Source organism: Ambystoma mexicanum, chromosome 11, assembly GCF_040938575.1.
Source record: "Ambystoma mexicanum isolate Mex_15411 chromosome 11, UKY_AmexF1_1, whole genome shotgun sequence".
NCBI classification, from domain to species: Eukaryota; Metazoa; Chordata; class Amphibia; order Caudata; family Ambystomatidae; genus Ambystoma; species Ambystoma mexicanum.
In genome coordinates, this window is record NC_090934.1 from 1475537668 (window position 1) to 1475551722 (window position 14055).

The 14055-nt window shown below is 50.4% G+C and overlaps 1 protein-coding gene across 1 annotated transcript in view; it reads left to right on the plus strand.

Moving 5' to 3' along the window:
* LOC138504593 (ADAMTS-like protein 5) overlaps positions 1-14055 on the plus strand; it is a 567458-nt gene that overhangs the window by 543858 nt on the left and 9545 nt on the right. Inside the window, exon 12 of the mRNA XM_069625180.1 lies at positions 13096-13167. Coding sequence (XP_069481281.1) covers positions 13096-13167 — 72 coding nt within the window. The remainder of the gene's footprint in view (positions 1-13095; positions 13168-14055) is intronic.

The following is a 14055-nucleotide window of genomic DNA, read 5'->3' on the forward strand; positions in this document are numbered from 1 at the left end:
ACTAAGCAATAGAGCCAGGTCGAGCGCTAAGGCAGCTGAAGAAGTGTCGGGCGAAAAAGCCCTCTTACAAATACCCAATAATTCTATAGGACAACTAACCTTCTTCCTTACGCATTCATCTTGTAGGTACTGTACCATTACCTGGATCACCTTCTTCTTCATTTCTACTGTATACTGACTATATGTGTCATATACTTCATCTGGCGGTACCGATGAATCCAAGATCCATCGAATCGCATCTTTGGTACAAATTCGTACTTCCTCAGGTGCCGATCTACGACACGGAAGGAACCGTTCCTGTACATACATACTGTCGTCTTCCTCATCCTCATCTCGTAATCTTTCGAAGTCCCTCCTATACTCAAACAATCTCTCAACATGACCTTGTACTTTCTCCTCTGTGTCCCTCGAAAGCGTTAAAGTATTTAGATCCCTCACCCCTTGCGGGTGATCCGAATTTTGTAATCTACCCCACATTACACATAAATGAGTCCCCAAACCTTCGATAAAAACATTTTTCTCGGGAAAATTGTCCATATTTGATAATGTGGAAAAAACGTTAACTTGATCACCTTTCTCCATACATTGCTTAGCCCTTACAAATAATTCCGGTTTCTTGCCTGTAGAAACAGTATTTCGAGTGACAATCTTCGACCCCGCACCCTGATCAACTTCAGTCAATAAAGAACTACTCAGGAGAAAAGGTGCGGGCAAATTCAATGGGGGTGCAACGATCGGCGTAGGAGAAAGGGGTGGTACGATAGGTGGAGGAACAACAACTAGAGGAATGGGAACAATAGGTTGCACAGGGGGAACAGGAATAACAGCAGGAATGGGCAGAGTACCGGGAGAGGATCATACGGCGGTGGCGCAGAGGCACCAGGCCTGCGTTCGTTTAACAATTTTTCAATAAATTCTTCAGAAACATGGAAATCTTTAGAGGGATACATTTTCTGGATACCTAGTGAGAAAGCCCTATCCATATTTTTTACTGACTCCAAATGTTTTTCTTTATCATATAACAACGCTTTTTCAGCATTTGTTTTATGACGGCCTGCATGTTTATCCCTACTTTTAAGCTGCTGCAACGCTTCTTTTTTCCAATTCTGCAAAACATCAAATGCTGCAGGTCTGGCCTTCTTTTTTAGCAAGACCGATTCCAGGTATTCAATATGGGGATCTCGAAACTACCATTGATTGGCCACTGAAATTCGGAGGCATGTCTGGTTTGTCTGTGCCAAATATCATTAAATACTATACTTCCAATGCCATACTTACAGTACATAGTACATGCCGGCGACCCCTCCTGTGGTGCCGGGCAGCTAAATTCCAAAGATTGTCGATCGCTGCGGGACAGAGCCCTAAAGCAGCTAGACAATTTCCCAGGCATTTCACAAAAAATTGGTGTTACCTGGTCAATAATTGTGTCTGCAGATACAATACGCCAAATTCAAATTGTCAGGGTTAAATTAAGAGCCGGGTCACGACTGCACCTGACCAAACCTAAGGAGGACCGTACGGTTTACCAAAGAACTTACTTAACAAATTTGACCTTGTGTTTGGTGGTTTGGACAAATCTGCCCGCCTCAAAAAATGGACCCTCGTCAAGATGCCGTGTCAGACCACATGACTATCGTCCAAGGATCGGATCGTGCAGCGCTGCCGAGGTATCGCGTCTCGTTCGGTCGGGCCTGCAGTATCACACCGTCCGATCCCGGTTCGATAGTCTGCGTCAACCTTCAATGATCTGGCATCAATCTTGAGGGTCCCTATTCGGGCGCCAACCTTGAAAACATAAAAATAATATGAGGCCGGGAAGCCCAGAAAGAAACACACCAACACAGGTTACAAAGAACATACAAGTGCTTTATTTAAAAGCTACAACAGTTACCAAAGTCAATTGACAAACGGATAGCTATTCGGCTCTCAGAGTAACGTAACGAACTTCAACGAAGGTTTGATGCATTAGTAAGAGAGACCGTACATTGGAATACTTGGGTCTTTTATATGATTTGTCCAGCCCTTGGCCAACCCTCTCGCGGGTTAACCATTATAGGAGTCGGGCCTATGGGTTCCTAGCCAGGTCAATCCTATAATATATGCATTTTGATTAGTTTCACTGATATAGTTGTACATTTACACATAGGTCAACAATAGGACGAGGTCTCAGTTCGCGACCCCGACAAGTGGCCTGCAGGCATATTAATTATTCATGTGTGCGGAGGTCACAACGGCCAGAATCTTACTCAGAATGTCATTCAGCCTCCATTTTGATGTTCAGGGTGACTTCCACATTACAAGAGAACCTAAAATGGCGGCTTAATCCAAGATGGCGACTTACATTACTTTCTCTAAGGTCAAAACCTTGCCGCGGAGTTTGTTCACATATGATGTTTTAGACAACTTGGCGTAGGCCAATACACATACAATTGCTGCGATAGGAGGCATAATATTGTTTCAATTCCGACACCTGAAGAGCTTGGGATCCACATGGAACCTGCAGAGCTTGGGATCCACATAGAACCTGGAGAGCTTGGGATCCGCATGGGACCTGGAGAGCTTGGGATCCTAATGGAACCTGGAGAGCTTGAGATCCACATGGAACCTGGAGAGCTTGAGATCCTAATGGAACCTGGAGAGGTTGGGATCCACATAGAACCTGGAGAGCTTGGGATCTGCATGGAACCTGGAGAGCTTGGGATCCTAATGGAACCTGGAGAGCTTGGGATCCTCATGGAACCTGAGAGGTTGGGATCCGCATGGAACCTGAGAGGTTGGGATCCGCATGGAACCTGGAGAGCTTGGGATCTGCATGGAACATGGAGAGCTTGGGATCCGCATGGAACCTGGAGAGGTTGGGATCTGCATGGAACCTGATAGGTTGGGGTCTGCATGGAACCTAGAGAGGTTGGGATCCACATGGAACCTGGAGAGCTTGGGATCTGCATGGAACCTGGAGAGTTTGGGATCCACATGGAACCTCGGGAGGTTGGGATCCACATGGAACCTGGAGAGCTTGGGATCCACATGGAACCTGGAGATGTTGGGAACCACATGGAACCTGGAGATCTTGAGATCAACATGGAACCTGGAGAGCTGGGGATCCACATGGAACCTGGAGAGCTTGGGATCCTAATGGAACCTGGAGAGCTTGACATCCACATGTAACCTGGAGAGTTTGGGATCTGCATGGAACCTGGAGAGCTTGGGATCCACATGGAACCTGGGGAGCTTGGGATCACATGAAACCTGGAGAGCGTGGGATCCACATGGAACCTGGAGAGCTTAAGATCCACATGGAATCTGGAGAGCTTGGGATCCACATGGAACCTGGAGAGCTTGGTATCCTAATGGAACCTGGAGAGCTTGGGATAACATGAAACCTGGAGAGCTTTGGATCACATGAAACCTGGAGAGCTTGGGATCCACATGGAACCTGGAGAGCTTGGGATCACATGAACCCTGGAGAGCTTGGGATCCACATGGAACCTGGAGAGCTTGGGATCCACATGGAACCTGGAGAGCTTGGGATCACATGAAACCTGCAGAGCTTGGGGCTCACATGGAATGAGAAGGCAGTTCATGTTTTTGGTGCCTAATTCGGCGGACAAGTGACTGCATTGTAAATGTGGTCGCTGCCAATATTTCAGTGGAGGGGCATTTCTATTTCCCTCCATTTAGCACAACTGACTGAGTTTAGTACAGGAGGCCCAAGTAATATTAAGAGGTAAATAATGGCTTGAAATAGTGCATTTTGCAGTACAATTTTCACAAAAGATGGGGTTGATATCCATAACATTTGCTCTGTGTTCTGTTGCGTAACACATGTAAAAAATCCAGCAAATGCCATTACCAATAGTACACAGAAACATGTTCATGATGCTGCACCAACAACACATGCCACCATTGCCAGTGTAAAGTAACTTTATGATTTCCTACCCAATATATGGCAGCATTATAACTACAAAGCACGTTCATGATAATGTGTCCACCATATATGCCAGCATTGCCACTGTAAAACATATTCATGTTGGTACAATATATGCCAGAATTCCCACTGTAAAACACTCTCATGATGCCAGTGCAACTCCCCTCTCCTACCAACAAACTCCTGGGCATGTCGCTCTTACACAAACACACACACACATACACACTCAGTGACATTCACACATACATACACCCACTCAGAACCATTCATTAACATGCTCACACATTCAATTACACTCTTGCACACACACACACAGACAATATATAACATTCAAAAGATGCACGCACATATACAAATACCTGTAAAATAAAAAATTACCTCTGCATGTATTTGTCTTTACGGGCATGATCAATATTAATATATAAGTACAGATTTAAGTTCTTTACCCTAGGAGGGTCCTGGTCATGGCGGTCTATGAGATACTCATTACTTTCATTAGTACAGCTATTAATCCAGTTCCACAGGGGGTTCGACTGGGCACGACGGTCCATGGCTACGGGATCTTTTGGATAGTGTTTTTCTGTTTTTCCATCTCTCCCAATACATTGAAATGCACAGGCCAGCAAACTGCAGGGTGGTGAGCCTGGGTAATCCTGAATGAATGCCTGACTCCATAAAGAGACCCTCTGCCCCCCGCTGCAAACCAAAGAACCCCCGCCTTAATAAAGAAACATGACTGAAGAGAAATCTATAATACATGTAATACATGCAGAGAGACCTCGTTACACATTGGTGAGTATTATCCCACCTGACGTATATATTCACATAAAGCCATGGCAGCTGCAGTGGGCCTAAAATAAAACATAACAAACTTAATGGGACCCCAACTATAAAACATAGAAGTGTATGTCAAGAGGCAGATCATGGGCTCCATGTCCTGCCCGCTGAGTTTGCGCCAGAGCAGCATGGTCGACACGGCGGCCTTCCACAAGGTGGGGCAGGGGCATGGCTATTCACCCACAGGGCACCCCCTGGGCTTCAGAGCACAAGAGGACTACTCTACCTGGCAGATTTAGAGCGGCAGTGCTTCTCTCTCCGCTGCTCTCCGCGCATCAGATACTGCATGGGTAGCAGTCATCACATCTCTTCTGCTCTCACTTCCTCCTCTGTGGTGTACAGAGGCTTGGCTGAGGGGGGCTATAGTGCCAGGTCTTTTGGTTGTAGCCCCGGATAGAAGCTCAGTGGCTAACCGAAAAAGGCTAGCTAGCCCCGAGTCCCGACAGTCGCGACATGAGCACGGCCATGGATCTTTTCCAGACCTAGCAACACCCCTCGTGGTGCGCCCTTGCGGCTTGAAGCATGGCAGGCAGCCTCTCTGATTTTCTTTGTCTCTGAAATATAAGCACGGTTGCAGGCAGCACAGGTCACCTTCACTCTCTTTTTGGGGTGGCGCGCCTCTTATCTCACAGACGGCCAGCATTACTACGATTTGGCTAATTTAGGCCAGTTTACAGGCCTCCTCCCTGGCAAGCGGCTGCCAAGGACAGCAGCTTCCAGAGGACAGTCCCCACAACTTCTCCCTCCTCCAAAAAGGCAGGCATTCATTTTCATGTCTTTTTAAAAAAATATGATTTGGTTATAACAATAACCGTACACATATTCAAAATGTTCATATCAATCCAGCAGCCCAGTCCATAGTTTCCTGTTGCTAGGAGTCACCAGGTCCTAGGGGCAGCGGTCACCAGTTCGGTGTCCCCGGCAGAGGTCACCAGTTCAGTGTCCCCCCGCCCCAGCAGGGGTCCCCAGTTTGGTGTAGATTCCCCCCCCCCAAACACCCCTGCAGAGGTCACCAGTTCGGTGCCCCCCCCCACGGCAGAGGTCACCAGTTCGGTGTCATTCCCCCCCAAACCTCCTGGCCCCATACAACGGGCAGTACCACTGTACTCCATTTTCCGGTTCCTATGGTAAGAGTCTCTCTATATTTTCAAAATGGTGGCCATGTAATTGTTTTCACACGCTTTGTTTTACATGATAAAATAACAGAAGTAGTAATAGGGGCGACAAAATGATTTTGGGGTTGCTCCGCCATGTGGGTTAAAAGCTTTGTAACATAAGAAATCACATCAGAAACACAACGTTGTCCTTTTACTTCCAAGCTTATGATGACAACAGTCGTGGAAGTGCATGAAAAGAAGTAGTGGAACTATGTCCCCTACTGGCCGCCGCTCCCCACAAACCCTTCTCCACGCCCACTATCACGCGCAAAACAACCCCCCAAACATGCGCCCCCTGTTTAAGGGAACGTTCAGTGCCAGTTTCAACGTCTTCCTACACATTTATTTTAAAACTAAGCCATCCCGGAACAGTTTCTTTTTCAAATAAAAGTATACGAGCAGTAAAACGTAATAAAAAAAAGTAGAGGAGCCGAGCTCCCAACCGCTCCCACCCACTTTGACCATCACAAATAATGCAGAGTGAAATCGGGGTGGGAAACACACTCATCACTTTGATGATGCGTGCATTAGTTAATCATGTTCTCTTTGCAATGATAAGCAACATATGTGCGACGTCTTAGTTTGACGTCACTCGCTAGATAAGACGAAAGACAATAGAACGATAGACGTTCCTATTGTATTGTTTTTCGTTGTTTGCCTAAGCGCCCTGATGCCCACGGGCTATCGGCGCTATACAAAAAATAAATACATACAATACATAAGCGACCTGTCACATTGTCGTAGCGTGGAAGGGTCTTTTTCTGGGTGCTTTATCCTGGAAAGACATAACAACGCAGAAGGGCAGCCAAAGGGAAGAGCTGGAGGATAGTGACCTTTGACCTCCCTCGATGTTTTAGTGCCACTCCGCTGTAGTCTTTCTACAGCTCTGGCAGCTTTTCCAAAGACCAATGCAGTCGCTGCTGGTGGGTGCGCGTGAACGTGACGTCATTTCCTGTCTCTACTGTAGGGCTGGTGCTTCTCGCAGTGCACGTGACTGCGCATTCCAGGCTCTTCTTTGGTGCGTCACCCAAGGTTAGTGGGGATGGCCAGGAGATGCCACCCAACCACCAGTGGGCCCAGTATCACACGGCTTGTGGCAACACCCATCTCTCTTGGGACCTCACCATCACCAGCAAGTTCAGGCAGGAACCTTAGTCACAGGGGGCTAAATATGGCGGCCCTGTGCCACCCAGCGATCTTAATACCCCTTATTGCCGCCAATTATGCTTTAATTAAGGGAACGTTATTCAAAGTGCCTGTTACCCATTGGGCCCTATTGCCCTTCCCTCTGGGTGAAAGTGTTCTCAAGGCGTTTGCCTCCATTTCTGGCCCCTCATCTTCATGCCAATATGTTTCCCCTGCAGACCTCTTGGGCACTGCAGTCTCACCCTGGAAGGCTCTGAGATTATATTCAAAGCAGGCACAGTTCATCAAATCTTCGGGGCCCTTTTGGGGCCTAATCCAGCGAGAAGGGCCCCAAAGCCTCCGCGGCAGGTGATGTTCTCAGCAACATTGTTGAGTTCTCTTCTGTTCAGAGGGTTGTTATCCTGAAGATCACACATGGCGATACCATTATGGCCAATGCTGTAACCTTGGCTTTTCCAATACACCGTCTAATGTAGCTGTCTGCAGAGCGGCCACCCGGGGATGTCACTCTCCTTTGGAAAGCACCATTGATTGGCCCCAAGGCCAGTTTTGACTTTGGTCAGACCATCCTTGGCAAGACTTTAGACAGAACCCTTTTAGGCTTTTGTAGTTTCCAAATCTTCAATTCTTTGAAATCTGCTCATCTGCCTGGAAGAAGAGAGACTCAGGCATAGAAAGAAGGATAACCTTCCTGCTGTAGCGCCTCGAGTGATCTAGCTCCTACATGCTCATCTGCCTGGAAGAAGAGAGACTCAGGCATAGAAAGAAGGATAACCTTCCTGCTGTAGCGCCTCGAGTGATCTAGCTCCTACATGCTCATCTGCCTTGAAGAAAAGAGACTCGGGCATAGAAAGAAGGATAACCTTCCTGCTGTAGCGCCTCTAGCTCCTACAGTCCTCTTCCACTACACCGAACCGAACTACGGCTCCCATCAACCCTACCAAGCATAGTTAAGAACGAGGAACCATGGGAGTCCTAGTCCACAACATCTGCAGAGGCACAGGTTACAAACTCCTGGCAAACCTTCTGCCTCCCGCCTCCCCCTTCCTGGGCACATCCTGTGGGACATGGTGTAACCTCTTCAGAGGCACAGGTTGCAAACTCCTGGCAAACCTTCTGCCTCCCGTCTCCCCCTTCCTGGGCACATCCTGTGGAATATGGTGTAACCTCTGCAGAGGCACAGGTTGCAAACTCCTGGCAAACCTTCTGCCTCCCGCCTCCCCCTTACTGGGCACATCCTGTGGGACATGGTGTAACCTCTTCAGAGGCACAGGTTGCAAACTCCTGGCAAACCTTCTGCCTCCCGCCTCCCCCTTCCTGGGCACATCCTGTGGGACATGGTGTAACCTCTGCAGAGGCACAGGTTGCAAACTCCTGGCAAACCTTCTGCCTCCCGCCTCCCCCTTCCTGGGCACATCCTGTGGGACATGGTGTAACCTCTGCAGAGGTACAGGTTGCAAACTCCTGGCAAGCCTTCTGCCTCCCGCCTCCCCCTTCCTGGGCACATCCTGTGGGATATGGTGTAACCTCTGCAGAGGCACAGGTTGCAGACTCCTGGCAAGCCTTCTGCCTCCCGCCTCCCCCTTCCTGGGCACATCCTGTGGGACATGGTGTAACCTCTGCAGAGGCACAGGTTGCAGACTCATGGCAAGCCTTCTGCCTCCCGCCTCCCCCTTCCTGGGCACATCCTGTGGGACATGGTGTAACCTCTGCAGAGGCACAGGTTGCAAACTCCTGGCAAGCCTTCAGCCTCCCGCCTCCCCCTTCCTGGGCATATGCTGTGGGACATGGTGTAACCTCTGCAGAGGCACAGGTTGCAAACTCCTGGCAAACCTTCTGCCTGCCGCCTCCCCCTTCCTGGGCACATACTGTGGGACATGGTGTAACCTCTGCAGAGGCACAGGTTGCAAACTCCTGGCAAACCTTCTGCCTCCCGCCTCCCCCTTCCTGGGCACATCCTGTGGGACATGGTGTAACCTCTTCAGAGGCACAGGTTGCAAACTCCTGGCAAACCTTCTGCCTCCCGCCTCCCCCTTCCTGGGCACATCCTGTGAGACATGGTGTAACCTCTGCAGAGGCACAGGTTGCAAACTCCTGGCAAACCTTCTGCCTCCCGCCTCCCCCTTCCTGGGCACATCCTGTGGGACATGGTGTAACCTCTTCAGAGGCACAGGTTGCAAACTCCTGGCAAACCTTCGGCCTCCCGCCTCCCCCTTCCTGGGCACATCCTGTGGGACATGGTGTAACCTCTGCAGAGGCAGAGGTTGCAAACTCCTGGCAAGCCTTCTGCCTCCCGCCTCCCCCTTCCTGGGCACATCCTGTGGGACATGGTGTAACCTCTGCAGAGGTACAGGTTGCAAACTCCTGGCAAGCCTTCTGCCTCCCGCCTCCCCCTTCCTGGGCACATCCTGTGGGATATGCTGTAACCTCTGCAGAGGCACAGGTTGCAAACTCCTGGCAAGCCTTATGCCTCCCGCCTCCCCCTTCCTGGGCACATCCTGTGGGACATGGTGTAACCTCTGCAGAGGCACAGGTTGCAAACTCCTGGCAAGCCTTCTGCCTCCCGCCTCCCCTTTCCTGGGCACATCCTGTGGGACATGGTGTAACCTCTGCAGAGGCACAGGTTGCAAACTCCTGGCAAGCCTTCAGCCTCCCGCCTCCCCCTTCCTGGGCACATCCTGTGGGACATGGTGTAACCTCTGCAGAGGCACAGGTTGCAAACTCCTGGCAAACCTTCTGCCTCCCGCCTCCCCCTTCCTGGGCACATACTGTGGGACATGGTGTAACCTCTGCAGAGGCACAGGTTGCAAACTCCTGGCAAACCTTCTGCCTTCCGCCTCACCCTTCCTGGGCACATCCTGTGGGACATGGTGTAACCTCTGCAGAGGCACAGGTTGCAAACTCCTGGCAAACCTTCTGCCTCCCGCCTCCCCCTTCCTGGGCACATCCTGTGGGACATGGTGTAACCTCTGCAGAGGCACAGGTTGCAAACTCCTGGCAAACCTTTTGCCTCCCGCCTCCCCCCTCCTGGGCACATCCTGTGGGACATGGTGTAACCTCTGCAGAGGCACAGGTTGCAAACTCCTGGCAAACCTTCTGCCTCCCGCCTCATCCTTCCTGGGCACATCCTGTGGGACATGGTGTAACCTCTGCAGAGGCACAGGTTGCAAACTCCTGGCAAACCTTCTGCCTCCCGCCTCCCCCTTCCTGGGCACATCCTGTGGGACATGGTGTAACCTCTTCAGAGGCACAGGTTGCAAACTCCTGGCAAACCTTCTGCCTCCCGCCTCCCCCTTCCTGGGCACATCCTGTGGGATATGGTGTAACCTCTGCAGAGGCACATTTCGCAAACTCCTGGCAAACCTTCTGCCTCCCGCCTCCCCCTTCCTGGGCACATCCTGTGGGACATGGTGTAACCTCTGCAGAGGCACAGGTTGCAAACTCCTGGCAAACCTTCTGCCTCCCGCCTCCCCCTTCCTGGGCACATCCTGTGGGACATGGTGTAACCTCTTCAGAGGCACAGGTTGCAAACTCCTGGCAAACTTTCTGCCTCCCGCCTCCCCCTTCCTGGGCACATCCTGTGGGACATGGTGTAACCTCTGCAGAGGCACAGGTTGCAAACTCCTGGCAAACCTTCTGCCTCCCGCCTCCCCCTTCCTGGGCACATCCTGTGGGATATGGTGTATTTCCACCTGGACTAGGGAGCTCTGTTCATCTGGATGAGGTCTGTTTGCACACTCGTTGGCAGTGCTGCACACCCGACTTAGTGCATTTCTTGGACTCGTCAGCAAGTATGTGTGATTCAGATGATGTAGAAGGTGTTTAGGGGGGTGGGGTGGGGGCTCGGTGCATGCGGGATATCTCGCAGGCTGCCCACCCTTCCTTGGCTCTGCTCTCGCATGTTTCTGCTGCGCTGCACATGCCTTTGCTGGGATGATTCTTGAGTTGCACAGTGGCTTTTGCCAGTAGTTCATTGGCACTCTGGGCGCTATGCTATCACATTTCTGCCACCTGCCGGCACGCAGGCAGGTGCACCTGAGCCTTGGGGTGTTCGTGCAGACACCTGGTACTACATAATCAGGGGCTTACTTAAATCCGGTCTTGATCCCATGCAATGTTCATGGTTTGTGTATAAACGGAAAGGACCACTAATAAACAGTTTCCTTTGTTCAGCAAAATACATTTTGCAATACTATGTGTGGTCTGTAAGCTAAAGTAGCCAGGCGTCAATCAAATCCCTGTATGTAATTAGAAACGGACAATTTTATCAGTGCCCCAGTACGGTTTTTCTTGCGTGTGGTCCCGTTAGCATTTAAAAGGGGGTTGCATTCTCTTAGAAATGCTCACACTGGATTACAATCAGCCATTTCACTTTCTTAATCCATTTTTGGGAGAGTCACGCCCCAATTCATGGAAACGTCTGCAGAAATCCCACAAGGGCCACATGCCGAGAAGGACACTGCACGAGACTGCACGTAGAATAGAAAATGCGTGCCCCACGTATTCATGGAATTGTTTGCGCAAAGCAACCGTGTTCGCAATTTGCAGCCAGAACGCCCCCGACACGCCCACGCTCGAAGCAAAAGCTGCCAGATTAGGTACCTTTGCCTGCTCCTGTGTGCCAACACGTGTGGATGTGTGCTGGTGGTGTGGTGATACCTTGTGCAACACGCATGAATGTGTGCTGGTGGTTTGGTGATACCTTGTGCCAACACGAATGGATGTGTGCTGATGGTGTGGTGATACCTTGTGCCAACACGTGTGGATGTATGCTGGTGGTGTGGTGATACCTTGTGCCAACACTTATGGATGTGTGCTGGTTGTGTGGTGATACCTTGTGCCAACACGTGTGGATGTATGCTGGTGGTGTGGTGATACCTTGTGCAACACGCATGATTGTGTGCTGGTGGTGTGGTGATACCTTGTGCCAACACGAATGGATGTGTGCTGATGGTGTGGTGGTACCTTGTGCCAACACGTGTGGATGTATGCTGGTGGTGTGGTGATACCTTGTGCCAACACTTATGGATGTGTGCTGGTTGTGTGGTGATACCTTGTGCCAACACGAATGGATGTATGCTGGTGGTGTGGTGATACCTTGTGCCAACACTTATGGATGTGTGCTGGTGGTGTGGTGATACCTTGTGCCAACACTTATGGATGTGTGCTGGTGGTGTGGTGATACCTTGTGCCAACACGTGTGGATGTATGCTGGTGGTGTGGTGATACCTTGTGCCAACACGAATGGATGTGTGCTGGTGGTGTGGTGATACCTTGTGCAACACGCATGGATGTGTGCTGGTGGTGTGGTGATACCTTGTGCCAACATGTGTTGATGTATGCTGGTGGTGTGGTGATACCTTGTGCCAACACGTGTGGATGCGTGCTGGTGGTGTGGTGATCCCTTGTGCCAACACGAATGGATGTGTGCTGGTGGTGTGGTGATACCTTGTGCCAACACATATGGATGTGTGCTGGTGGTGTGGTGATACCTTGTGCACTACGCTTGGATGTGTGCTGGTGGTGTGGTGATACCTTGTGCCAACATGTGTTGATGTGTGCTGGTGGTGTGGTGATACCTTGTGCAACACGCATGGATGTATGCTGGTGGTGTGGTGATACCTTGTGCAACACGCTTGGATGTGTGCTGGTGGTGTGGTGATTCCTTGTGCTGGTGGTGTGACACGCATGGGTGTGTGCTGGTGGTGTGACACGCGTGGGTGTATGCTGGTGGTGTGACACGCATGGATGTGTGCTGGAAGAGCTTAACCATTCTGGCTATAGCACGTAGTGGAACTCGCTCTCGGGACCTTCCCGTAGACATTGCAGTGTCGACCCACAGGGAGATATCTATCAAGAAGAGAACTCCTATTAATGTGTATGTGACGTTTTGCGCACCCTGCGTGCACAGGGCCGGTTGCTGGTCATTCTCCCCCAGTGTATGCACTGTTGTGGTGTTCCTCGTAGGACATGATGGACACAGCACCCAAGGAGTCTCTATTTCTAATATGCACTTTCTTGTTGCAGGTCACTGTGGCAAATGCAAGAAGATCAAAGGTCGACAGAACAAGGCCCGGCAGTACTGCCAGCAGGACTTCGGTGAGCATTGCCTTGCCTCTCTTCCTGGCTGTGCTGATATCCTGGGTATGATGGGGGGAGGGGGAGGTCTGGCTAAACATGGCATCCCTGGCACATTTAGAGCTGATGAAGTGTGGTTTTGGTGGTGTTTTTAGTGGCCAACTCACTATCAAATAAAAGAAATTCACAGCCAAAGGGAGACAGCTTTCCAAGTAGGATAATGGTGCGAATTCCGTCGACCAAAGGAAAATTCCTTCTCGAACCATTTGCTGCCCCTCGAATGTGAAGCCATGTTCTGGGACTTCGTAATGCAGGCTCTTGCCTGCCACCGCTCGGAGCTTCGCTTGCCACATGTGCTGGCTCTTTTTTCTCTAAGTACTTGCAGGTGGATGAACTCCTCTGTTTCTTCACGTCATTTGTGAAGGAGCTTGGCTTTTGCTGTCCACGTCTACTTCTGAACCCATTTGCTATAGTGAGGGACCCCTCCTAGTCCTGTCTCTACCTCATGGAAGCTACTGGCCTGAGGCCAGAAGCATGTGCAGCTGGAGGATAAGACATCCACTTATATCGCAAGCTTTATCAATTCACCCTACAGGTCCTATCCCATCAAGGGGGTTCAGCCGGCCCTCCAGTCGTGTCAGATCTCCATCCACCACTTTTATCTCTGGCTCTCAGAGGCGCTTACCCCACTCACCCCTATCAGACCCATCTCCCACAGATAAGGGCTCTCCCCAGATGGTTCCCCTCAGCTCTCAAATCCCAGAACCACATCCTAGAACGCAGATGGTAGACCTTTCACAGCCAAAAAGAATAGCTTACACCCACCCGCTAACCAGGCAGAAATAAGCAGTGCCAAAAAAATCCTACCACTGGAATATGATCAGTGACAAATCAACTTCCAGGGCACCA